Raw genomic sequence first — 27,601 nt, forward strand, 5'->3', positions numbered from 1 at the left:
TTTAAATACTGAGAAGTGATTAGATCTGCAAGCAATGCTAGGTAGAAAGATCTCCCCTTCCCATTACTGTTGACTTTGTGCTTTATTATAGATAAAGCAGGCTTCTAAGCAGTACTTGCAACCCAGGGACTAGACATGGTCTGCTGGAATAACGAACACAGCCAGCAGTCTCCTCCTTTCCCTCCTTCCCCAAGCACCTCAGTCACAGCCCGGGAGAAAGGTGCAGGCCTGTGCCACTGCCTGATGGCACACAGCCTGCTCTTTGACAAATGTTTGCGTGAAGGCTTGTTGACATGGTTATACATGCCTGGTTGGGAGCCATGCCTATCAGATCCTGTGATAGGAAGGAACTTCAGCGTAACTCTGGTTTCCATTAATACATGCTGGCCCATGCCAGAAAAACCTGATACTTGCTGTTTAGTTATTTGATAAAGGGGCACAATCTCCTTTTCCACTGAAAGCCAGTTAAACAACGTTGCTAAGGTAGCATACTATAACAGCAATAGTATTCCAGTAACTATTTTAACACTCTTTTTCTACAAAAAACTATGGATGTTGCTGCAAATGCTGGTATTTGGTTCTAGACCTTTAAGAACTCACCTCAATCACTGCACCAATGCCTGCTGGGATCAGTACCAATAAACTTGTTTGTTCATCCAAAAGGAAAAGAAATATTACCACAGTACTAAAGCACCGCCAAAGCACTAGACAGAAAAAATGAAAGGCTTATTAATATTTAAATGAACAGCTGAGATCACAAAAGACTGTTGGCCTATTTACTGTAATTCCATCTTATGCAGTCTAAGCATGAACTTCTACACACATCTTGATATATCAAGCAGTTCTAGAAACAGCCAGTGATCTATATACCTCCAGGCAAATAAGGAACAAAAACATTTTATGAAATCCTTACCACAAAATATTTAATATTTGTAAATGTTAAAAAGTATATTTTAAGGTTATTTTTCAGGTTTTGCAAAACCTTGGATGCTTATAAGTGTCTATCAACTAATTCTTAGATTTGAATATCCACCCCCCTAAGCGGGAACAGAAAGAAAGAAGAGTTACAACACACTCAGACACCAACAATTACACTGAACCATTCCAGAACAGTTGCCTGTCACACTGTTCTCTCAGGGCAAGAAGGAGAAAAGGCAGAAAGGTGACAAAGGCTTGCTAAAGACAGCACGAAGCCATCAATTACTGGAGACTGAAGAGCGATACTTTAATAGTAAGGTTAAAAAAACCCTTTGCCACTCAGTCTTTCCAATTTGACTTTACTCACTTTTTAAGTTGGCAATCAACACTTAATTCTGAAATTTCATGGACCGTTTTTAATTTTTACTAACTTTTTGCCATACATATGCCAACAGCAGTATAAATGCCTTACAGAAACAAAGGCAATCAACAGATTTTCCACATAAGAAAAGCATTTTGCTGTTCATCATAATTTACAATGCCTAATTTTTTTCCTGATATTGCTACTCCTCACATGTTTTAATCAATTTGTATATATGATAAAATGAAGGACAGTCTCAGATGTCAAGTGACTCCAGATTTATCATTTTGATTTATAATTAGAACAGAAAAAAAATCTATTAGAAAAACTAGCAGTAAGTATTAGCACAATAAACAAGGCTGGGGAGTGGTACGTTAAAACCTCAAGCATCCAGGCTGGCTGCTACCTTCATCTGTCTCTAGGAAGGGTTAGCAGGATGTCAGACCACTAAGTTTCTCTCATCTTTCCTACAGTCAACTCAACCCTTCCATTCTCCCCGCCCCTTCCCCAGAAGCTTTTACTGCTCCTGTTTACACCGAAGCCCAAATTCCAAAACAGCATTACACTACTGTGTTTTCCCTCCCAAATATTTTGGAACCTGTAGTTATCTACAAGGAACACATAGGACTTACAGGGCAGCATTACCCATGACAGCACGTTCTCTCCACCCACAGGATTTTTTTTCTGGTCCTCATTCTCTTCTCAATGTATAAATTTGGTGATTGACTTAGTATTAAACTCATTCTTGATTGTACTACAGTCAAACCTCAGAAGCGACGTGAGTGGTTAAAAGCAAGTGATACTTGAGCACAGTGCTAGCAAAGTTAGAGCCAGCCTGTTAGCCATCTTTTCACACACAAACACATCTCATTTTACCATCTTGGTGAATCTACAAAGTTTCAACTTTGAGTAAGACTGAAAACACACAGTATATATTAGATAGCACATGCACACTCCAAATTTGGCCCATACCTGCTTTTGTAGACATCCCAATCATGCTCCTCTTTTTCTTCCAAAAACTGATGTCATTTTTGAATGCAAGAAAATCAAAGAGAAGCTGCAAATAGAAAGAAACACAGTCATTTGTTCAAATGTGCAGTAGTTAAAAACTACCAGCTGATCTGGTAAAAATGCATTTAAAAGGGAATTGCAAGAAAAACCTGTTTTAGAAGCCTCAGAAATATAAAATTAAATACTACAAAAAAAAAAAAAAACTGAAAAGAAAAACTGTTTTAGAAGCCCACGCTTCAGAAGCAGTGCAAAATGGCAGGTGGAATTCCAGGTACTGCTACTACTACAATGCTACATCTGGTAAAAAAAAGTTAGTGATCCAATACAGGGTAACACATAATAGAGAACGAAGAATTGAGGACTCTGAGAAATTGCTCACCTCCTTGACAGACCAGGGCAAGCCACCCTAAATTAGATTCAAAGTGCTTTTATAGAATTGATAAAGTTAGGCTTGAATAGTAACAAAGTTTTTAAAACACAGTACCAGTAACACATAATAGAGAACGAAGAATTGAGGACTCTGAGAAATTGCTCACCTCCTTGACAGACCAGGGCAAGCCACCCTAAATTAGATTCAAAGTGCTTTTATAGAATTGATAAAGTTAGGCTTGAATAGTAACAAAGTTTTTAAAACTTTCCTAAAATACAGAAGTAATTTTCTCCTCTCTACTTCATCACCAAGAAGTTGATCTGTATCAAGGACATTTTGGCATTGAATTTATATGTGCCAAGTATTTTTCCAGCATTTTCAGTATTTCTGTTCAGGACAGAATAGAATAGCTCAGTCATAAGGGACCTATGAAGTCTAAAAAAATTGTTCATTAAAACAAAGATTCATATTTAAACCAAGACACACACAATGCTGGCAGAGAGACATGACAACAACCAACCAGGCCTAAAGCCACAAGCTCTGCATTTTACAGTGACATTTTTTGAAGTAATCTAGATCAACTGATCTAAATTTCTCTAGGGGTTAGAAGTCAGAGACTCAAACCCTACTGGTTGGTGCCCACTGCAGCAGTAAACTGTGTGATAACACAGCAGAAAACGTGAACCAATGTTGACAGGCATATTAGTTCTGGGTGCTTTGGTTCAGCTAAAAGCACAGTGATGATAATGAAGTTAAATGTGTTGTATCTCAGTCAAGACTGTTTAGTTTATACCTAGTTTTCTCTCATATTTCTATCTCCTTTGAGATTTTTATATTAACTTGGCATTGGAAATACAGCTGACTTGTACCAGAAACCTTTTCTATCACTCTACTGAAATTACTATTTCCAACAACGGTTCTCAATAAAGGAGAGAGCTGAAGTTCAGCCCCCACCCCCACGCTTTTTTTTTTTAATAATTTCCTATGCTGTAATTCTTAAAAACCAGAATTTCTCTACTTACATGAAATGCAGCTACGAAGAATGTCAAAGCCAGAAAGTACAGGTTAGTGTCAACAAAAATTCCCTTTACTTCATCTGCATCCTTTTCTGAAAACCCTAAGAAAAAGAACAAGTAATTATGCAAGAAGTACTAGACAGTTAATTGCTGTTCTGCTAGAGTACAGTATGAAAAGAATCTTATTTCACCTGCACATGAAGGAATCATAAATCCCAAACAAGATGGCAGCTTTATTGGTAAAACCCAAGTCTACCTATATCTGGGCTAGTTATTTGGCTTGCCTTAAACAAAGCCCATCAGTTACAAGCAGGCTGATGTGCCTTTAACGTGTTGTGTAACTACAACCCAAGCTGAATACAAATGGCAAGACACAGGAAGTCACTGTCATTCTGGCCTGAGTGGGAAGAGAAACGATTATTCAACTTGGCCTCTGAGGTTTAATTTGGTACATAAGAAAGCTTCACATTAAAAACAAAAAATGAGAAAAGGACTATACTGTGGAGGACAACAAAGGTCAACGGGAAACATGTCCCTACATGCAACAGTATAGACCCCAATTTAGGCATCAACTCTTCTGACAGCCCTTGCAAAATTAACCTGGAAGCTTCTCTTTGACAAATGGAAAAAGCATCTTCCAGAAATCACTATCTGTAAGCTGAATACATATTCTCTACTGTCAATTATCCTAAAGGAGGAACACTGGTTTCTTGTTATGCACTGGACAACTATCCATTCAAAAAAAGTTAGAGCCTGTCTCTGATAAATACAGTTGCCAGCACCAAGAAGTGTGCTCTCCAGAATACACATCATCGCTTTGAACTCCTTTAAACAGTGTTAAGATGCTTTCTACATGAAGTAGAAAGTTCCAGCCACTGTCACTAAGTCCATCGTTCTCAGAAAATACACAATGCTGTGTTTACAGAAATGATGCTAATTATGACACTGCTGAGTTCAGTACCAATTTACTTTGTCGTATTGTCTGTCCTTCATCACAGCAAGTAGAATCTGAAGTTCTCCAATTTTCAAGTGATTTTGCAGTTTTGCTAAGGCGACCTTTTCTTCAGTTATTCCAAAAGGAAAATTTTATACCTTACATTTCACTATCTGCATACTTATAGACAATAAGCTGCATCTTAGGTAAGCTTTTTTTCCAGGCAGAGGAGGTATTCCTAGGATCACAGGTCTTGATACGTGTCCATCCAAGACACAGAACATGAAAATTTCAATTACACCACTCTGAGAAGGTTCAAAGAAATTTATGGAGAAATTACTTACAAAATAAATTTGTAACTGAGCCAGGCAGTTCTGAAGTGTCAGAAGGAGTATGATAAGAACCTAGCTTCTTGCTTCATGGTCAGCTTGAGCCTAAAGACTATGCTGTGCCTGCCTATATTTCACTGTAGGTATATGGCTACAGCAACCACCTGTACATAGCTTATATCAAAGTTTATGTAACACTGATGCAGCTTTTCTGTTCCATGGATGATAGGGGAAACCTGTGGCAAAAATCCTCTCCTCTGTTTTGGCCTCTTATGCTTTTACAGTAGTACTGTCCAAACAAAACCTATTTTAAAAACAGTTATTTCACTTCTGTATTCTTGTTTCCTACCATGTGTCAACATTTTATTTCCATCTTTATTTTAGATAAAACAATGTAAGATTTGTAGCGTTAAAACTTTTCACCAGCTAACCAGAAAAAAGGGTTAAGTGTCACCTATGTACTTATAAGCAAAAAAACCATGAGGGGTTGGTGGGGTTTTTGGCCTAACATCATTAAAGATGAAAAACATACCAAACTGTTGGAGGGAGTACACGGCGTCCTGCATGTGGATCCAAAACCGGAGCTTTCCAAGAGATATTTTGTCATATGACACCGTAAGAGGTAGCTCTGTTGTTGAACGATTTATAACCTGTATTTCAAAAAGATATAGTTTCATTTTTAATAGCAGAAAAATTGCAACAATTATTTCTAATAATTTTTTTTAAATTAAGTGATTATATCACACTATGCTTTAATCGCACAATTTAAAGAGCTCAGTTTGCTTCTTGAAAGGGAATAAAATCTTAGACTTCTATACTAGGCTTGAAGTCTTTGGCTTTTTTTTTTGCCAAGAAATGTTAAATTAGCAGTTTGTTCTCTTCAAGTTCTTACAGCAATCCCGCTGTTACTCTATACAATACCTCTGAGACATTTACATGGTCTGACATTTGCTGGTTTTAGCTTAAGCAGGAAAAGCATGTTTAAGGTAATTCTCTCTTTTAACAGTTCTCTGAATATATATGCTAAGATTACCTAAGCTAGAAGATTTAAAAAAAAAAAAATAAAAAAAATCATATCTCAAAGGCCACAGTCAGAACTTTACTAAATTGAGGCTGGTTTTGAGAGAAATTAAAGTTGCAGCAACTCAAAACAAAAGGTGGAGAAGCAAGATGGTCCTACTTGCTTAGACTGGTGAGAGACCACATGCAAGTTACCCTGTGTGTATGTGTATGTATACAGGGTGTCACAGAAATCTCCTGCCTGCTCAGCTGATCTTTCTTTATCATCTACACTTGTTAGGATGAGAACTACCTGGAGCACCCTTAAGCTGGGGAGAAGAAAGAAAAATAAAAAAAAAGGTCTTAAATTGGCTCAGCTCAGCTCCTTCGGCACGATAGGTGATAGTCTCTCAAATAAGTTTAAAACAAAAAAAAATAAAATTGTCCTCACAAATGTTAGAATAGGTACAAGTTCAGGCAGTACGTTTTACACTTTGAAGGACAGCTCAAGACTGGGGACAGGCAGGCACTCTGAATTGCAACAGTTCAAGATCTATTGCTCCCGGCTCCTAATTACCACCCAATCATAATTCCCATCTCAGAATTGCTACTCTACACTGTATCTGTTTCTACAGTAATTAGTTAGCTGACACCTGAGATGAACAAGCTTTTTCTGATCCTTATGTTACAGAACATGCTTTTAACCTCGCCACGTACCAGTCAGGTGTGAACTGGGGATTACGTTCACTCTCCCCTTCACTCTTTCCTCCAGTGAGTACCAACAGTTGTCAGTCTCACCACCCTCCCAAGACCCAAAAAGCTTTTCAGAGAGTGGCAGAACATGCCTGCACGCGTGCAAGGGAGAGAAAAGGAAGCGGAGTAAGTTTTATAAATACAGCAGGGGGAAATTTGGTAAACCAGAATGGTATCTGGGATCTCTGAACTGTCTGGAAAAAAAAACAACACAACAACAAAACAGGGTGAAAATAACCTGGTTAGAGCTCACAGTAGAGAATGCTGGCAAGATTCTACAGCTGTTTACCAAAAGCTACATAAACATCTTCCAGGCTTCCTCTCCTTTTTAAAAGGATGCCTGTAATCCCTCCATTATCATTCCAATTTCTCAGTCTCTCAAAGACAGCATCAACATTTCTGGGAGAAAAGGAAAGAAATTTTATCTGTGCAGGACAGCTAGAAAATAATTTTGCAAATGTGTGGGTAAGTAACACGCAGCAACTGTACTCTACACAAAGCATTACTAAGGGGTTAGGGGCTGGGTAGGGAGAAAATCAGATTGCAATACAAGACAGAGATAGGAATTCTTCAACACCAAAAACAAATTACATGAACAGATACATATATTTTAGAAGAATGAACTCTCTCAATGAATGATTAGAAGTCCACAAGTGCTGCCTGACAGCCTAGTTGAGTGTGATGGTTGCTAAGCCTTTGAAAACTAGTTATCAAACCTCTGCAATACAATCTACTCTTGTAGTATGGCCTCAGAACATCACATTCAAGTTTTCTCTTTGTTAAATCAGAATCCTGTGCAATCTCTAAACCCTCAGCATTGGCAAGAACGTTTAAGAACATGAGCAACACATAACCTCTAGACTATAGTACTTACCACAGAAGACCTACTATCTGGGTCAAAATAACAGTCAAAATCTACACAGCCTAGCACAAGCAGAGAAAACATCTTCTCCCCCATGACTTTAGGTCAGGCATATCAAACAGAGAGGGTCTATGCCCTTATTTAAAGTCAAATGCTGACCTTGCTCCAAAAAAAGCTGTATCACCTTTTTCCCTTATCCTTTCCCTTATTCACTTTCCCCTCATTATCTCACACTATGCATATTGTTAGACTGACCACTCTTCTGCAGGGCTTGCAAAAAGTTTGGCAAGTCACTGCTGAGAAGTCACGTTAAGTCAGTGCTGAAGGGGGAGTTTGCTGGTTTTGGTGGAATAGTCTTTGCAGTGCTTCCCAGGATCTTTAATAACTTTAAGGCAATGAGTTATGACAGCATTAACTGTGACATGCATGACAACTGCAGGAATGTCATTAATAATGTGAGAATACTGCCTTTATATGTAAACAGGCTACATGACCAGCTAGAAGTTCATATGAATGTACTGAACTGAATAAGTTGCGGTAAGAAACTTAAAAAAGGACAATGACCACTGATAAAGACATCACAAAAGTATATCCAAAGAAATACTGGACATAGTTATCTGTGACCAAGATTTGCAACAAATCCTCAGGAGTTTGTTTTGCTGAAAAGCTTGGGGGTGAGGATACCAATTCTTAAAGAAGATTCTCCCCAACAAAAAGTAACAAAATTCTTTGTCTGAGCTGAAATTAATGAATTGGAAAGACAACATAGGAGGTCTATGGAAAGACTTCCATCTGGAAGGTGCTGAATCCAGGCATACTCATGTAACAGTTCTGAGACATTCCGCAAGACTTTTGGTCTCAGAAACTCTGATTGCTAAATTCTAGTCAGTGCAACTGAAAAGAACTGCAGGGCTTAACTAAGAGCTGCTAAGATGAACATAGCTTAGATGCAAGGGATCTTATAGTAAAGGAATGGCACAATTTCCCACAAGAGAATAGTTGGGCAAAAACTGAACACAGACAGTTCTATTTAAATGTATGAAAGAGCCTTTTTTTAACTGCAGCAGTGACTGAGCACTGTAACAGGTTGCCCAGAGAGGCTATGGCATCTCCATCCCTGGATACATCCAAAACCCAACTGGAGAAGGTCCCGAGCAACCCACTCGAGGTGATTTTTCTTAGAGCAGGGGTGTTAGACTAACAACCCCCAGAAATCTCATTCAGCCTTATTCTGCTGTAATTCCATTATTGAAACTTCTAAGCCCTGATTTGTTTCAGTGAACAAAATCACTGGATGTAACACCAAACTGTCAGGTGTCCAAGTTACTCTAACATGATAGAGATCACCACCAGGAAATGTAACCATGAGTGAATTTTTTGGAGATAAGAGAACAGCTACTGACTTATCTCAGTGTAGCTCCAGTATCAGCTGTGCTCAGTATGGTCATTTCCCTAGAAGCTATCAGAAGCAGCTCTGCAATGCTAAAGGAACTTCTTTAGCTTAGGGAGTCAAAATTGCTCATGAGACTGCTCCCACCACAGCTGCTGCTGCAGTGATGTCCTCTGTATCTATCCAAAAGGCAAAAGCAGTGGAATCCAAGCACCTTTTGGTGGAACACAAGGGAGTGCTTGGCAGAAACCTCTGTCAGAGAGGAGTTTCAAAACTCAGATCCACCCTCTGCAGGTACCACACTCGACCACATTAATGTAACAGTCATTGGCAGAGTCCTTTTGTGAATTTATACTTTTTCATTACAGCAAACAACCTATGACAAAATCTTAATTAAAAAAACATTGAAGATTACTATTAAAACTGTGAAATGTAATTAAAGGTATTCTACTACTCACCATCAAATCTTTCACTCTGTTGCTTAGCTGATCAATAAATAATATTGGAAGGTAATGCACTGTCTTCCCCAACTGAACCCTAGGATGTTTAAACATGGATTTTATGACTGTAGTGATCTAAAAAGAAAACTACTTTTATTCAAATTAGCACTCATTCATCACTTTCACATCTACCCATGTAGATATTTCCCACCACCTTTTCAGGCACATTTTCCTTTAATACACAAGAAAAAAGAAGCCACTAGCCCAGAGCCTTTCTCTGAGAGAAGTCTGTACAAAAAATTAGGCATGTCACGTTTCTCTTTTTAGTTTGTTTTTACTTTTCTGTAGAAAGACAGAATAAGCAAAAAAAAAAGAAAGAGAAATGACATTGGCTGTGATGATGCTGAAGCTGTTGCATGACAAAGGGCAGAGGAAATTTAAAGTTAATTGAAGAGAAATGTGCTGAAGTTTACTACCGTATATGTGTATCCTTTGTCTCAAGTATCCCTCTCCTACTGCAACAAGGTCAACTCTTCACCACCTCCCCCACTCCTCTGCACCCCCAATAACATCGGGTCAGCAATAGCCCATGCTGTAGCTAGACTGGGACTATGAACACAATGGCTGGTACACACACCAGAAGGCTGCATACTACTGGAGAGAGTGCCCGAGGAGCAGAAATCTTCTCTGCCTTCTCCTCGACAGAAGCTCTTCTTTGGATTGCTCTACCACCTCACCAACCCACATGGAACCAGTAGAAACTTCCCAGCCTTCGAGCCCTCTACAAAATTGACCACTGGAAAGGTATTTACCAAATCATGACTTATATACAATTGCTTTGTCACTGTCTTAGGAAAGTATTTAGCCTAATGCCCAAAGAGATACAAATTCTTAAAGTTCCTCACTAGAAAGGCAGTTATCTACACTGTGATGATCTTGGCAAAAGTCTATGGAACTAGCATAATGGAGCTTTTTAAAGCCCAAATTTGAATTTTAGTTGTTGACAAAAGACAGAAGTCTCTATGCCTGCTAAGAAAGACTGCATATTAAATATACAAAGGGCAACAGTGATACAGAAAAGTACTAAACTGATGCTCAGAAACACTGCTTGGTTAATTAACTGAAGAGGTTTAGATTTCTGTATAACGACTACAATTAAAGCTACTGCTAGCGGAATTGCAGCAGGCTACTTCATATCTAAACTATTTCCTGTACAATGCAATGACAAAACTGCACTAATGAGTATCTAAACACGACCAGAAAAAATATCCTCGTTCATCAACCCCTTCCTGTCATGGGCCTATCTTATGAGTTGCTAAGTTTATCCATTCTGGCTGGGAAGCTATCCCAGAACCCCAGGGTCTGCCGATTAAGCAACTGCTTCTGGATTTAACAGGATACTTGGAGAGAAAGGCATCAACATATAGCAGCACAAGTCAACATAGCATTATCTACATGGTTAATGCCAGAAGTAATTTAAACAAGCTGTGAACAGAAGCTACTGCCCGCATTTAGTGGCCTAAAAACCTATCCCTGCTTTTTAGTATTTTCTTGAGAAAGTGACATAACGTAGGAACACATATTGTCAAAGTAAAATAAAGCAAATCATAAAGGGAGAAAAAAAAGATGACATAGGAGATCAGCTGCTCCTCTTCTGCACTTGCAGTTTGTATAGATAATTTGCAGATGAAGTGTAAGTGGAAAAGTCAAGGGACAGTAATTGCTTTGAAGGCCAGAGTATGATTTGAGAACAAGGAGGTATGAAGTCTGCTGTAGCATTTTACTTGCCTCTTTGTAGTTCTGTTTTCTCTTACTATGATAACTCTATACAAAAACATACTCTAAACTCTGAGCTGCCCAGGAACAAGCTATCTCCAATAAAGTTTTCTAGTACGTAATATCTTACTAATTGTCACTACTGAAATACAAGCATTAAGAATATCCTTGTGTCTTAAGTGCCAATTTAAACATAAAATACTAAAGGAGGCCAGGGAGGATTTCTGCAGAAATGTGCAGTAAGTTTATACTAACAGATCTAGCAAAATTAAGTCATCAACTCACATCTTCATGTAACGGTGAACATCAGCAGGAAGGGATGATCCATCAAACACAAAATCTTCCACCATGACATTCAAGGTTAATCTTGATCTCCAGTGAGAGACAGGTTCGTCTAGAGCATTGGTCTGTTTTTCTGCTTCAATTTGCTTTAAAAATACAACACATATGTACATATTGATAAACAATATGGAATTTTGAATAGGATAACGGTCTAAATTGCAGAAACTATAGAGTCACAAACTATATCACTAAGAAACACTTTACCTTAATTTTGAGCAGATTGAGTATTTTGCTCAAATACCATAGAATGGATTGTAAAGGCCTACCATAATCTGACTCTGAAAAAACTTTAGTGTCCATTCACAGCCTTGTTCATCAAGAATGAATATTCAGGTAATTAACCTTAATACCTTAGGAATGTGGATTCTAGTCAAAAAAGGTCACTTTGACATAAGGATTGTACAGTTATCTGATGCTACTTCAAAACACTCAAAAGGATGGGGATGATCAACTATATTAATTTTTGGGAGTAAACAGATCAGACCATTTGCTTTGAACTTCTGTGTAAAGCAGTGCTGAAACCAAGTACAACCTTAGCTTTCAGCAGATGCTTATCACCAAGGCATTCTACTTGCTTTTCTTTGAATGAACACCACATGTTCTGACTTTTAGTGTTGGACTCCAGCCTCAACTTATTTTCAACTTTATTCTTACAGGATTTAGAAACAGCACCGCTGGCTACAGGTGTATTACAGATTCCAACGAAAAACAGTGAAATTCTCAAGCTCCACTTAACAAGAGGTACAACAGCCATTCACAAGTATTTCGTTAAGTAACACTACATTTCCCCCACACACTGAGTAATCATAGTGTTTGTTAAAGGATACTATCTTATTCTCTTGAATTGAAGTGAAAAGTAAGAACATCCTAAAGGAAAAGGCGCAATTTCACGTTGGTCACTCACCAATGTCAAAATCAAGCTTGCAACTCTGTTTTATAAAAGCAAAGCACATCATTTCACATGAATCCAACCCACTATAGAAAGCAGCATCATACTGTCACAAAAGAATACAGTGTTTCTACCAAAAGCAATGAATCCTTGAAGTAGCAACTAATGTTAACTAGGGAAGCTTTTAATAGCAGTCAGTGTTAGGGCTCTACACCTCTGCTGTGCTGAATGGTCTATTATTGATAATCAAGAGTTTTGATTTGGTTTTTTGTAATTTTTTTTTTTTTTTAATATCATCATTAGTGTAAAGATGCAAGCATAGCAGATACCAACACTGGAAGCGTCTACAACAGAAATTACTTCTGTTGCAGTTCTTCATCTACAGATGGAAAAATCACCTACCTGTGTGGCTGATTCTCCAGTGAGCAAATTAATCTCTTCTGGTTTAGGTACCATGTACGTGGTCAGAGGGCTTACTATATGGACCTGCTTACCGTCATGCCAAGGCAAAATGCCAGCATGGTGAAGAAATATATATGCATATAACGTGCCATTATTTCGTGTTTTCTTTGGTACAGAGACATTCACTGTCCTAAAATACAAAATAAATACATTATGAGATCACATAGCACATGCTGAAACTTCTATTTACATATTTCAATTTATATACTCCAGTATGTATCATAATACTTGCATTTCCTGAATTTCACTATTATCTTAAGATACTTTAATCTTTGTCCAATTAATCCTTTATTACCCCAGACAACACAGGACTGCATCACCAGATCTTTTCTTGTTTTCCCCTGCCAATAGGTCATAGGGCCAAAATTATCACACCACTTGTAGAAAATATCCTTCCATGTGCTGAATATGTATATATGTATACACAATAAAAAGTTTAAAGAGAAAAATCACCAAGTTTTACCAAGCGTTTTGCATTAATAAAACGTCCTCTCAGCCATGGTGTGCCAAGCACAGAACTCTAGATTACTAGAGCCCCAAAGCATGAACTCACTCCCCTTGTGTTAAGCCAAGAAATCATCCCACTTGCAACCTTGCATAATACATCTTGTATTCCTGTAAATTTGCTCGGGTTATCTTTCTCTGAATACTTTCAATGGCTTAGCAGACCGTATCAGTGAAACAACTCTTATATTTTCAAGTCTGTCAGAGATAAAGTTCAATATGACCTAAACTGCAGGCCATCATGTTCTTTAATTACAGGAAAGGCAGAATGGGAAAGAAACGGGGAGACTCTGCAAGAGGAGTCAAAAATAAGGCGACTATCTTCAACAAAAAAAAAAGTGAGGCAGCAAATATGAAGCACAAACAATTAGTTCTAATCATTTTAATTGTATAGATGCACACGTATAGCATGGTGTTATACTCAGAAATTTGTCTAACAGCACAATCTTATTCCATCTTAGCAGCAACACCCCTTCAGAAGATCTTGAAACCCTGAACTACCAGAAAAAAAAGTTTGTTTTTATGATTATTAGCACTGAAACAGTTACAGAACAAGAAAAAAGAACATGGTTTGCCTTCCAAATTCTATTCTGAAGTCACCGCTATTAAGAACATCATTGCAGCTAGCACACTAGCTACGAGTTATTAGAGGAAATTCTCAAGCACTTCCAGGTACTTTGACTTTGATTTTCCCAATAAAAAGTTATTTGTACTATTATAAGCAAAGCATACTTCTGTAAAACTGTTGCCTGTGCAGCTGAAAACAGTATGCTGATCCAAACTAACCAATACATAAGTTTAGCACAATATGTGTACGTTACTGATCTAGCACAGCTAGTGAGATGAATGTTTAGAGTGGAATCTATTTTCAGATTATTATTATTATAGACAATATAGGTCAGCATTCAAGATTTGCAAAATCTACATGAGAGAAATAAACATTTCTGTATTTACTGGTATAGCTTTGTTTTGCAAGCTCTGTTTCTTGCAACTACGAGGTGATTTTCAAGGTGAGAAAAGTTTGTCTAAGTGCATATTCCTCGGCGCCAGGTGAACTTTGCATATCATTTCCACCAAGGCGGGCACTTTACCAATATTTAATTAATGAAATATTCTAAGACTTCTTTTATTAACAGCAGCACTTTGTCCTCAACTCTAAGGCTGGAATCCAACTAACATCTTTCCTGCCTTAACATGGCAAATATGGTTATTACTTTATGAAAAACAAGTGTGAACCGAATAGCCTGTAGAACATGCAAAACCAGCTTTAACCCCAAAACAAAGAATGCAAGAACAACAACTCTACTCTTTCAACACAACTATAACAAACAGTGCACTTTGCTTCATGTATACTTCAGTATCTGTGACTACCAGTTAGGATACAACCTTCATAATCAAAGAAATAATTCATAGTTTGGGTACCTACCTTTCAAATTTGGACTCAATATCAAAATCCTCCACGTTCAAAACCAGATCTATATTACTCTCAGCACCGATGCTTGACCGCGTGGTAGTATACACGCTTAACTGAAACCAAAACACAACACGGAGAATTCAGAGTACAGAAATAATAAGTTAGAATCACAGAATAGCTTGGGTTGGAAGGAACATTAAATATCATCTAGCTCACCCCCCCTGCCATGGGCAGGGACACCTCCCACTAGAGCAGGTTGCTCAAAGCCCCATCCAGCCTGGTCTTGAACACCTCCGGGGATGGGGCATCCACAGCTTCTCTGGGCAACCTGTTCCAGTGCCTCACCACCCTCACGGTAAAGAATTTCTTCCTAATATCTAATAAGCTAAACCCGCCCTCTTTCAGTTTAAAACCGTTACCCCTCATTTGAAGTTCATGCATCGTTAGGCTTAAAGTATAGATCTGTATGTGTCCCAGCTTTGCCAATTTCCTAGTCACGTGACGGTTATATACACCGGGAAGGAAAACAACTCACACAGAACAAGTCTAAAATAGCTTTCAGTTAACTGTTCCCTCCTTCTGGGGGCAGAAACGCACCGTGACACGGCCCCCGAATCCGTGTTTATAGCACGCCTTTATAGGTGGGAGTCCCAGACCCGTGAGCAAGCTGCCCCGTTCCCCCCCGGCTCCTCCGCCCGGTGCCCGCGCCGACAGAGACACGCCACCCGCACACCCAACGCGCTCCTCCTCCCTCCGCCGCCCACGTTGCCCGGCCGCCCGGAGCAGCCCTCCGCCCCCGCCACCGCCGCGGGGAGAAGGCGGGCTGTCACCGCGGCGCCGACAGGGCCCGAGCGGGCACCGCCGTGGCTCCCCGCGGGACGCCACCGGCCCGTTCCGCCTGCGGTCCGCCCCGAGGGGCCGAGGCGGGGCGCGGCCCGTCACCCGCCCGCTCACCTGCAGCTTGGGCCGCCGCGCCAGGTAAGGCCAGACGCAGCCGGCCGCCGCGCCGCCGCCTCCCGCCGCCGGGCAGGGCCGCGTGTAGACGATGCCGTACATCACCCAGCACGTGTGCGCCACGTAGACGGCGAACACCCCCACCACCAGGCTGGTGAACGAGCTGCGGCTCAGCATGGCGGCGGCCGCCGACCCCGACCCCCGCCCCCGCAACCCCGCTCGGGATCCGCCCGGCCGCCCCGCCGCCGCCGCCGCCGCTCGCGCATCCCCCACGCAGCCAATCGACCCGCCCGTCACTTCCGGCCGCCGGAGGAAGCGCCGCCTCGCTGCCTAGCAACCGCCGGGCGTCGCGGCGGGATGTCAGAGGGCGGCGCCCCCGCCGCCGCTAGAGGGCGCTGAGGGAGCGGGTAGGGGTGGGGGGGGAATGGCCGCCATGTTACCTCCCCCGGCGGCTCCTCCAGGAGGGGACAGGGCCGTGGTGGCAGCGCGCGTTGCGTTTTGGGGCCCTGACAACGGCTTGGGTCCGGGAAGGGCCGGCGAGGAGAGGAGAGGCGAGGCCGGGCAGCCCAGGTTAGGAAGGGGGAGAGGAGGCCCCGGTGCGGCACTGGGCCCCCACCGCCGCCGGCAGCCAGTAACTGGAGGAGAGTGGAAGAGGCAGTTTGGGACTTAATGCAAAGGATTAATAATAATAATAAAAAAAAAATCCTTCAGTAGTCCAACGAGAAATTACTTCTGATACAGAGACTGAAAGGTAGTGTAATATGATTTATAAAAAGGAAAGGAGCAGCAGGAGCGAAGCCTGAGGGGGTGCCAGCAGCCAGGAGAAAGGAAGGGGCTGATGGAAGCAGTCCAGGGGCAGTGCTGCTGCAGGGCTGTCCCTCCCGCCCTGGGCTCAGAAAACCTGAGCTGACACATGCAGCCCCTCAGGGGAGCTCGGAAGGTTCTTCCAGGCCCTTTGCTGGGAGTAAAAATTGAGCGTTTCTGGTTGTTTTCACCTGTCTGCTCATGTGGTGCCAACCAGGAGAAGGCAGTGATGCAGGTCCATACCTCAAATACACCACAGCCAAGTGTGTGTGTCCATCTTCTTTGGACAGAAGGTGTGTGGGGGCAGAAAAGGCACAAGTGTGGGTTTGAGATGACTGCCCCGGCAGCTCCAGCAAGGTGGCACACCAGGGAGCTGCCCTGCAACGCAGACAAGTGGGGAAACAGGCACCAGCAAAGACAGGGGCCCGCGAAGGGCCGGAGCAGTCTGGGGCATTAGCCTAAGTCATTGCAGGATGCACAGAGCTTGGAAATACCACAGGGTAAGTTAAAGATGGATACCTTCTTCACAGCGAAACATATATAGACTCAGTCTCATTCACAATTACGATTTGCAAACCTTGTTGTTTATAAAAAAAGAAAACCTTAAACCTAAATAAAAAATAAATCCAGAGGAATCCAAACTTTTTTTTGATTCATTTTTAATTTGGCTTCACGCTGAAAATTCAATTTACAAGCCATTCATAAGGAAAATGGGTCCAAGTTGGGCAGAATGAGCCATGATTGTATACTGCACATCAACACCTGTAGTGTATCATTTAGTTCCCTTTATGTAAATCAGCATATGACTCATCTAGCATGGGTCAAGCCTCTACATCATTTGGCTCAGTTCATCACGCGCTATAGACCATTTCAACCTATCAGACAACTAACAAGAAAAGAATGCTCAAATTGAGGTATTTCCTTGAAGAATTTACTGATCACTGGCATTCAGAGGTAATGTTAAATCATAGAGTTTTAAACATTGAAAAATGTACAAAAACAAGTTCATTTTTAAAAAATATTATCCTTAGTCTTCCATGCATGCTAATAAAAAATATAAAAATCAAATTTGTAGCACTGAAGCTATACTTTTCATTCTGCAGAAGTATTTCCCCAATTGGAACCACAAGCTACAGCCATCTTTAGTACATTACTGGGTTTTGCTTTTCAGTCGCGAAGTACAGGCAGTTCAGTGCAAAGGTAATAGTCTATGTACACATAACCATAGGAGGGAAATTTACAGCAGAAAATAGGCATTCAGATTATCATCATCATCCAGTAGCACTATGTATCATTACAGATTTACACTGCATATCCAAGGGCTATTCTAATAAAAAGCTTGCGGCCAGTACACGTCTGTAAGCGGCGCAGGGCTGCCAGAGCAGCCTGGACGCCGGCAGCAGCTGCAGCAGGGATGGAACAAGCACACAACACCCTGCCAGCGAGGTCCCACACAGCAGCTGCCTGCTCTGTGGGCACAGGGCTTCAGCTAAAAGCATCCTCTTCATGGCAGTGCCTACCTGGGAGTCAGTAGCCGTTCAGAGAAAATTCCAAAATCTGATTGTTTAAAAGGTTAACTTTTTTTTTTCTTCTGCATTTAAATTCTCAAGTGTATTCAAAAACATAGCAATATTTTTTCCAAAATATATAAATTATATCCTCAATGCAAGTTTAACAATAATTCAAGAGATCAAAAACATTTTTATTTTTTCTAAATTATTTCTCAACTTGTTGAAAGCTCAATTTGCTTCTTCCAAAAAGATGAACTAGTACCTGTGATCAAATTAGAAATGTGTTGCACACCTGGAGAAACGCTGGGAATTACAAAAAGGTTTAGAAAATGGTCCCATTGAGCAGATGCCAAGTACTTCCAGCACAATGCCGCACCATCCAAGTCGCGTAGTACGGAATACAAAGTCAGCAGATGCTTCGTCTTGGTCCTCCTCCAGGAAACAAAACCTATCACTCCTAAAGAAATGTACTTCTGACTTCTATTTCTAACGTTACTGATGTACAACGGAGCTCTTAATACCCTTAGAGCAATTAGAGGAAGCAATATAAACAAATCACCAAACACAAACAACTACAGACAAGCAGCCGCAACGGTTTTGCTTTTTGTCTAAGTATATACAATTGCTAAGGAGAAATGTTTAACTTAAGGGTGCTAATCCACATATTGAAAAATACAATTTCATTTTTACATGTTTACTTAAAAACTGCTTTTGTAGTCTGGAAAGTACAGCACTGGCTAACCTAAACCTCCCTTCTGAAATATAAGAAATATTTTGCTTGAACTTCATTATAAAAGAAAACGTAGGACAAAAATATATACTTAGGGCTTACAAGATCTTTACAAGTTTATTTCTTCAGCATTTAAAATACAAAATTGTCTTCATGCTGGATAGCGAATAAAAGACATGTATTTGGGTTTTCCCCATATACATTCATAGACTTAGAAATAAGCTATTGTCAGATGAATTTAATTTCCAGTACCATGGTAGGATGAAAAGTGTCTGAACTTCTGCTTTCTTCAGTGTCCATGAGGAGACTTAGACTTTGTTTGCTATCACATTTATAGATGCTGCATTTGAACTTGGAAGTAAACAGGTGCACACTGAAAGTGACATAGTGAGTCAGAAGTCAGTCCAGTTTAATCTATTTATATTTCTAAATTTAATTTCTTATTGTTCATAGGAACAAGGAGAATCTCCTAAGCTCTTTCAGACCTGCTGTCACCTGGACACACCTGCAATGGTTAAAGTGCAGGAAAAGGAAACTGCTGAAGCAGTAAGGAGCCCTTAGCTTTGGGTGGCATCACCAGGATGTGACTTTAATATCCACCAGCTCCTTACAGCTCAGGGAGGAACGTCCACGAATGTCACTTCAGCTGAAGAGGCAGTGAGGCCTCCCTCAGGCTGCAGCACACCTACAAGAACAGGCAGCAGAAGCACGAGCTAGGGACACACACAACCCAATTCACCAGCCCAAGGGGCAGAAAAGGTCCTTCTTTACTGTGGGACAAGGCCAGCGGCACAGTGACAGTGTCGCTGCCACACGAGCCTTGATGGGCTTTACTACTTGCTGGCTCAGGACCAGAAGTTCGACCTCATTTTTCTCCAGCTGACTCTGGCTCAGAACTCTCAAATATCAGCCCATTCATAGTATCAAAATAATATTCCCATTTTATTATTAAAATAACAAAAGTCATTATGATTTTCTTCTTGCTTCTAACATTTTTTCACCAAAGTGAGAGCTGAAGCTTAGTGCTACATCCACAGATCATCATACAGCACCTTTTCCGAGATCCCCAAGCCAACCTCAAAGAAGCCGGGATGTTTGTATGGCCATGTGCAATTTAGTTCAGAATACAGAATTATGACAACCACATTGGTAAAAAAAAAAAAACCAAACCTGAAACCAACTAAAATAATTAACAGAATCACTTACTTGGGTGCGACCTGTGCTAAGGTGATTCCACTGTTTCCGTTCCCAGAGACTGACCATTAGGAAACTGCAAATACATCTAACTGCCTCCCGCACTTAACCCGCACAGGAGTGCTCTCTGCTCTGCCACTTTGCTAAAGAAAATGCAACAAGCAGCAAAATTATTCTGCCTAATGAATTTACAAGACAGAGTGTCAATTGCTGTGAAAAGGTCTCAGTGTGTTTCACAGAAACACAGCCCCTCCGTTTTATAAGCCTCTCAAATCCTCCGCTCTCTTCATATCACCCACTTGAATTTAATCCCATTACCCATGATAAAGCACACGATACCATCTGGGGAAAAAGAAGCTGTTTTCTACAAAGCAAACAGCTCTACTCATGGAAGACAAAATAATTAATATCTTGAAATAAATCTGAAGGGTTTCCTAGAGAAAGAAACTGTCTTGGTTACTACAAGATGCAGGAAATATTCCCAGGTGCAGGTCCAGGCACGCCTAAGGGCTGCTGCATTCTCTCAGTAGTTTTACCTCAATATTGTATAATTTATGCACGTTTTGATCACGACTAACGCGTATACCCAGTTTGCTGCCTTAGCTATAGCACAGAACAATCATCTTTTTTCCTCTGAGGTGGTGCTGGAGAGTTTTACCTTTAAGGAGATCTTACAAGGCTCCTGTCACAGTTGGAATACTTTTTTCCAGTCCCCATAGGAAAAAGGCAGGGAGAGGAGATGAAATGGTGCTGGCTGCGCTGCCCGTGAGCTGGACCTTACTGAGATACACGATGCTCCAGGACCTTCAAGGAATTATCCTCTGACTGAAGAACTGCTGGCTAAATTTCTACCTAGCTGGGACTGCAAAATGACCTGAATGACGATCTCAGTCTTTCTGCTCATCTGTGAAACAGATCTTGTGGTCTTGCTAGACTGATTAACTATTTAATCTATTTAATTATCGGTGGCACTGATTACAAATTCTTACTTTACATTTCAAATTGTTGGACCTACTCTTCCTCCTTTTGTTTGGTAAAGGATCTAGCCATAATAATCAGGTAATTGAAGTTTTCCAAATTAGCTGAAGTTCAGACACCTAAAACATAATAAACCATCTGAAGTGCTTGGTTCACAGGGAACTTCTGTGCTTCAGTATGAACTTAGGAGCCAAAGTTAAATTTTGCTAATGTAAAACTCTTGGCCAACATATTTATAATTTCTAAATGCTTGCACATTCATGAAAGTGCTGCTAGAAAAAAAAGCAGAGGGTTCACATGAAGCAAAACACGTTTCAAAAGGTCTTATAATCTTCACTCTGATCTAAAGGAAAATTAAACTTACTTCATTAGAGTTTTCATCAGACCTTTTTTTAGGCATCCCAGTTCAATCCCATAATATATGCAAAGCTGTGCTCACATAGTTTCTCTGAGATCTACAGCACGTGGCACTCAAAGAATAGAAGTTGCAGAACTTGACTCCTCTTTTTATATATTTTTTTTAAATGAGAATACCATTTTTGAAGGAGTGGAGAGCAGGATGACTGAAAACAGTCAACACAAAAAGCTGTACTTACCACATGATAATACAACGTAATAAAAATAACTTAATGGCAATACCAAAGATGGCATTGTAAGGGAACTGATAAATGAATAAAAGTGCATCTGCTTTAGAAAATTTATCAAGCTATGCAAATGCTGGCAACAATCCCTCTTCCAGAAAACCATTTTACTACTTATTATGAATAAAAACATATTCCATCCAGCCCAATGCTTAAACCAGCAAACAAACTTATTCAGTTTGCATGAAAACATTAATAAATAGCCACGTATAAAACTATTTACTTCCGTCAGCTTTGCCAGTAAAGAGTCTGCATCACTTCCTTCCTGCACACGTGTCTCCTGTTCGACCTTTGTGACCTAAGGATTTATACCTTCCAAGTGGGATTAGCAAACACACACAGAAGCCCGATTGCTTTTATCATAGGACGATTAGTCTAGCTACAATAAATGCATCGAAACGTAATTCAGATAGCGTAATTTACTGGCATATAATTTAGTTTACAACCCAATTTCTCCATAGGGTTTACAAATTGCCTGTAATGCCTAACGCCTTTTAAATGTATCCACTTGCAGTGGAGGACTCCTGAGAAATCTATAATAGCACATGCCCTACTGTGGTTTAAACATACTTTGCACCTCCTAAGTTTTTGTGTGTTTTTAGTGGAGTTTTATTACGTTTGAAGAAGTATAAATAAAGAAAAAAAAAAAGACTTCTTAGATAACTTGGATTTTGTGACTTTCTGTGTTATCTCAAATACATTCAAAATACAGAGTGTACTACCTCAACCATATCAGAATAGCAAAGCTTTGGCTGGGTCTCCCATACACTATACACAATTTCAGTCCGATGCATGAGCTGTACTCACAAGGGTTGGCAGTATTGCATAAAAGTAATAAAATGCTCATCAGAAACGCCAAATGCCTCCACATTCCTGCATTTTTTTTTGTCTAAGGATCATTTATCAAGTTAAATTGTTGCAAAGAACTGAGGTAATTTCTTTGTATGCCTCCTTGTAAATTTAGGGGCTGTTGATATTGCCAGTTAAAGTGAAACAATGTGTTTGTAAAACCTGTAATATTGTAATTGAAAGCATTTGCATGTCAATATTTGTTGAAGGGGAAAGGAAGCTTTCAGTTCTACCCTGACATTGCAGCAAGCCACTGAAACTTGGCTGTCACAACCCAGCTGTTGCAGGCTTGGTGCCTTTTCAAAAGGCTCCTTACGTGGAACTACTGAGCCGTTCCAGCAGCGGGAGTTGCCAGCTGAGCTGTAAGGACAGAGCTGCAGCCACGCCTGACAGCTCTCAGCCCTCACTAAACTGCGAGATTACCACCCCTCCCACCACAAGGTACTCTAATATTATAGTCTTAGATTCTACAGAGAGTAAAATCACCTGAATTATATTAACTGATCTCGGGTTTTGTGACCTTATGTGATCTCACAGTGTTTCCATGCAGGCTAATCAGGACTCCACTCTGTAATTCATCATATTATGTCTCTACCTCATTCACTAGCCTCACAAAAGAGGGTGCATCGCAATTTATTGCGGAATCTAAGCGATATTTTGTGGTTTGCTTTTTTTTTGTTTGTTTTGTCTTTAAATGGTTGTTTCCACAGGAGTACTTGCTCACCAAGCAAACAAGGCACTGGTCACGGGCAGCTCTGGCTGGAACTCACTGACGTGTGTGACTTCCAGTGCCTCTTCACCACACCCCGTCTATTGGAGGCTGCAGCGCCCTTCAGCCCGAGCGCCCCGCACAGCTTCGCTGCACACAAATTAGGCACACTCTTATTTACCCAACTTCAATCAGGTTTCTTTGTTCTTTCACATGTATGGACAGAATATCTCGTCCTCTGGAGCTTCTCTCACCCAAACCTGTCCATGAGATACTAAGCTTACCTTTTTTTCTTCTTTTCAGACAGATGTCTTGGGGCACTCTATCTCATCCCCTGCACTCTGAAATTCTCCGATTCCCAAGCTCACATACAAAGCAAAAGATAACTACCTTAGACAGCTTGAGCCAAATGCCATAAAAAGTCTTGTAGAAGACATGTCATACGCCCAGACTACAGTTTATGTGCTTTCCTCCCTTACATACAGACTAAAATACACACTGTATAATCACAGAAAGCGGGTCTTGGGACATATTCCTATGATCCTGGGGCACAATCAGCAAAATCACATATTTTCAAAACCTCCAGTGAAGGAAGGCTCCTCACCCCACCTGGAATAACCAATTCTCCTTAGCTTAACTAGATGTATTGTAAGGACATTTTCCTAATGCTTAACTTACTTTTTAAATGAATAGCCTGTATCTACCATCAACATGGAGGAATAGACTGCTCCCGTCTTCTCCATAGCAACTTTTTCCATATCAGTAAACTGTTTTCACATCTTTCGTCAGTCTCCTTTTTTTTCTTTTCCCTCGTTTTTGAGTATTTTCTGTCCTCCAGACTCTATCCAACTACTCCCATCATGTGCAGGTACTTCAAGTAAGGGCTTACACACCTTGGTAACACAGAACCACCACCACACTTCTCACAGGCTGCACCGTTGATGCGTCCAACCATAATGAGTATCTTTTCTGCAGCAACGAGTAGATGGTGTTCAGTTTGTCATACTCTGTACCATCTCTGCCCCAAGATGTCTTATGCAGTAACACCCACTCCCTCCTCTGTTTGTGCTGCTGACTATTCCTACCTAAGTGTAATTCCTCACATGCCTTATTTTTCCAAACCATTTCTCCTATTTTTCATGATCAGTTTTAACTCGTATCTTGTCTGCCTGTCTGCTACAGCCCTGTCAGCTTGGCATGCATTACCTAGATAAATCAAAAGTTTAGTTACTATCTCCAAATAAGGACCTACCTCTACATACCCCACAAAAAGCATAATTTCTTACTTATCCCCCCATCCCCCTCCCCGGCCTTTCTATTAAAGCCAGTTTTGGTTTGGAGATTTGCCACGTTCAGTTAGGGATTTTTAAGGACACGTTTCAATACCCTAATGAGCTCTAAAATACCTCCTGCTATTTAAGAAATAGTAATAAGAGCATTTGGTACAAACAAATAAATTTCCTTTCCTTCTGCTAAAACTCCTGCATTTCAAATCTCGTTTTAAATTACTCTAATGTGGAAGATTCAAATCTCAAGTTTTCCAATCACAAAACCATCATATTTTAAGACCATATTATGGTCTGAAAGTAATTTTTGTTTCTCTGGAAGTAGAGCTGCCATCAGAGTTATTTTGTGACAGAGTCCTCCTTCCTACTCCTTGAGGCTTTTGTCACATTTCCTAATCAGTGAAACTCTGTGGTTTTCTAATAAATTTTTCTTTGAGACCTCCATTGCTAATTAAGGCATGTGGCTTTACAAAAGGAAAGATAAGAAATTATATGCAGTACATTTAATGTTGCTAGAAAGATTTAACTAGCATTTCTCTCTTCAGGATGTTCTGCAATTTGTTGCTGGCTTGGCCTCTGAACTAACTGCAACCTTTGCAAACTTGGGCTGACACAAAGTTTTCATAGTGTGTTCCATGCTAAGTTATCTGTATATACAGGTTTGCTACAAAAGAAACCTGGGATTCCTGATAAAGGTAGATTAAATACTATTGTGTAAACGTCTCCCATTTAAACGTTGGGTGGACATGATTTGAATTGAATATTAGAAAAGCAGCACAGTTTTGTCACATATTTGCAGATAGTATGTGGTTGTCAGTTTGGAAAAAAATCACGTTTAATTGCATCCGAATGACAACAGTAGAAAAGTGTTGGGGTGAGGGGTAAGGAGCCTTTCCTTTTCATTCTACCATGGAATCGACTGAAAGAGAAACAATTTTGCCATTCAACAATAAAAAGTAATCCTTAGCAAGTTTTTGCATTATTGTTTCCAAACTGCTCACTGAAACCAAAACAAAGGGCCAAAATATGCTTGCCTTGCTTGAGAATAATCCCACTGAAATCAACAAGACTGACTATGCAAATATGGACAGCAAAGTTTGGCCCCAAATAAACGTCCCCGTAGCTAGGGAAAACACTAATCACCAAAGTGCACTTAACACCATAGTAGCTACAGTTTCTTTATACATGCACAGTTTGTGCGACACTTTGTACATGAAAACTAGCCAATGGAATATAAATAAGTGTGCCGCCTCCTTTTAAATATGAACATTAATAATGAAGCACATTCACATTTTTGCCTTTCAAAGACGTTTTTGGAAAAACAAACAGACAAACACACAAAAAACCCCCCAAAAACCCCATCTTCCCCAAAGTAACCTGGAACATGTTAAATATAGCACATACGATTCAAAGAACTGTATTAAGGTAGAAGAACTTTCACACACAAAAATGTATTTGTTGTATAGTTGGAGTGACTTATGAAAATCCCAAGAAAAGACAATCCTCTCACCAGGAGAGGAAGGTAACAGTTGTAGTGTTAATTCAGTTTCTTCTGTAGGTGCTTGTTTTTAACTTCAGGGTTTTCAGGGCTGAAGTCAGTACAGATACCATTAGGAGCAGAAAGAGATGAAGTCTCCAAGCCATTCTCATCTCCCATCTGATCAGCATAGAGATAGTCTTCTGCGAAGTATGGGTGCAATTCAGCAAATCTGTGGAAGTCATCTAAAAAAAAATAAAATTGTTGTTACACAGAATCAGCTCTTTGAAACAGAAGGATGCTAAATTTGAATACTTACACATATATTATCACATGACCACTTTGGAGAAAAATAGCAGTGGTTAACATAATGCTATCCCCATTGCTTGTTTTAGCTTCTCAGCACAAGTTTACCACATTCCCAGAGCCAAAATGCTGCAAAGAGTTATCTAAGCCCTCTTAAAACACTTCAGACCAGAGCTTGTACGTGAAGGGTAAAGAGCTAAACAGGCTCAGATTTGCATTAAAATGCATGAGGAGCTCCACGTGCCCTGATAGAGCATCTCACTGTTTACTGGGGGAAGGGCAGAAGCCCTCCAACTGAGGAACAGTGAACAGCAAGAGTAGTCATTTCTTGAACTCTGGGAAGTCTTTTGCAAATATGCCTTTTAGTGCTTTGCACTCAGAATTCTCTTTACCCTAACAGCAGCTGTCACTGCTGCCTTCCACTTTCAAGATTTCAGCAGTTCAAAACTCCTAATGTTTTAGAAAATAATAATGTGAGAAGACAATTAATTTGTAACACATTACGAAAAAATCCCTGATTTTAACGTTGGATAGTAATAATACAAAAAAAAAAAAAACAACAAGATTAGTTCTTGGGGGAGCGAGGAATCCTTAGCATCAAATAGTAATAGTTTGTGTTAGAAATCAGACATTGAATCCTTGTCACAATTTTCCCATATGACTGCTTATACAGCCAGGATCTGAACACAAGACACTGTGCAGGATCCAAATCAAAAGAAGCTATTCTGATAACAAACTGACACTGGAAAAAGCTGGATGTGAACATTATCAGTCACATCCAGTGTATCACACACACAGCCCACTGAAATTCACTGTGTTATCCCAGAAGAGCTCATGACGGGATGATGCTGTGAGTTCCCCAGAGTGCAGCACAGATAGATGACAGCTGAAGAAGCCTTTTGGAGGAGGAAGCCCAGTTCCTCCTGGTATAACTGGGATGGTGTGGAAGAAGGCAACTACCACAGCTTTCCCTCTGCCACCCTTCTCTGAGGTGACATGTTTCTCTCAATATTGCAAAAGGCAAGGGGACGCCATTTGGCTCACAGGGGCACTGAAGTTGTAGGTCAGCCCTGCCTCTGAACTGCTGCAAGGCGATAGGTGGGGAAAAATGCAATAAATGTAACTTCATCCTTCTGCAAACAAAAAAGTGGGTATCCTTTACTCACAGTTTATGTGGATCTAAAGTATTTTGTAACTTCAATGAAAGCTGATGTTTAGACCATGAACACTAACACTATATCTATGCTGAAAAACCTGTACGTACAGCAGGCTGATTGATCATGTAAATAATAAACTCTTTGCAGGGCTGGGGGAGGGAGGGGAGGGGTCTGTGTGAGGAGGAATCTTAAATGCTTGAAAATGCACACAGCAAAACTTTTTCTTGTGATAATA

The 27,601-nt window shown here is 40.4% G+C and overlaps 2 protein-coding genes across 2 annotated transcripts in view; both read right to left on the reverse strand.

Annotated features, from left to right (window-relative positions):
* CLPTM1L (CLPTM1-like) overlaps positions 1 to 15,937 on the reverse strand; it is a 28,134-nt gene extending 12,197 nt beyond the window's left edge. Inside the window, exons 1-9 of the mRNA XM_014938656.1 lie at positions 15,725 to 15,937; positions 14,783 to 14,883; positions 12,793 to 12,982; positions 11,445 to 11,587; positions 9,402 to 9,480; positions 5,472 to 5,589; positions 3,683 to 3,777; positions 2,252 to 2,336; positions 601 to 704 (exon numbers count right to left, since the gene is read on the reverse strand). Of these exons, the coding sequence (XP_014794142.1) occupies positions 601 to 704; positions 2,252 to 2,336; positions 3,683 to 3,777; positions 5,472 to 5,589; positions 9,402 to 9,480; positions 11,445 to 11,587; positions 12,793 to 12,982; positions 14,783 to 14,883; positions 15,725 to 15,901 (1,092 nt within the window). The 5' untranslated portion in view covers positions 15,902 to 15,937. The remainder of the gene's footprint in view (positions 1 to 600; positions 705 to 2,251; positions 2,337 to 3,682; positions 3,778 to 5,471; positions 5,590 to 9,401; positions 9,481 to 11,444; positions 11,588 to 12,792; positions 12,983 to 14,782; positions 14,884 to 15,724) is intronic.
* Positions 15,938 to 17,170: 1,233 nt separating this feature from the next.
* LPCAT1 (lysophosphatidylcholine acyltransferase 1) overlaps positions 17,171 to 27,601 on the reverse strand; it is a 67,377-nt gene continuing 56,946 nt past the window's right edge. Inside the window, exon 14 of the mRNA XM_014938644.1 lies at positions 17,171 to 26,148. Coding sequence (XP_014794130.1) covers positions 25,964 to 26,148 — 185 coding nt within the window. The 3' untranslated portion in view covers positions 17,171 to 25,963. The remainder of the gene's footprint in view (positions 26,149 to 27,601) is intronic.

Source organism: Calidris pugnax, unplaced genomic scaffold (assembly GCF_001431845.1).
Source record: "Calidris pugnax isolate Ruff unplaced genomic scaffold, ASM143184v1 scaffold13, whole genome shotgun sequence".
NCBI lineage: Eukaryota > Metazoa > Chordata > Aves > Charadriiformes > Scolopacidae > Calidris > Calidris pugnax.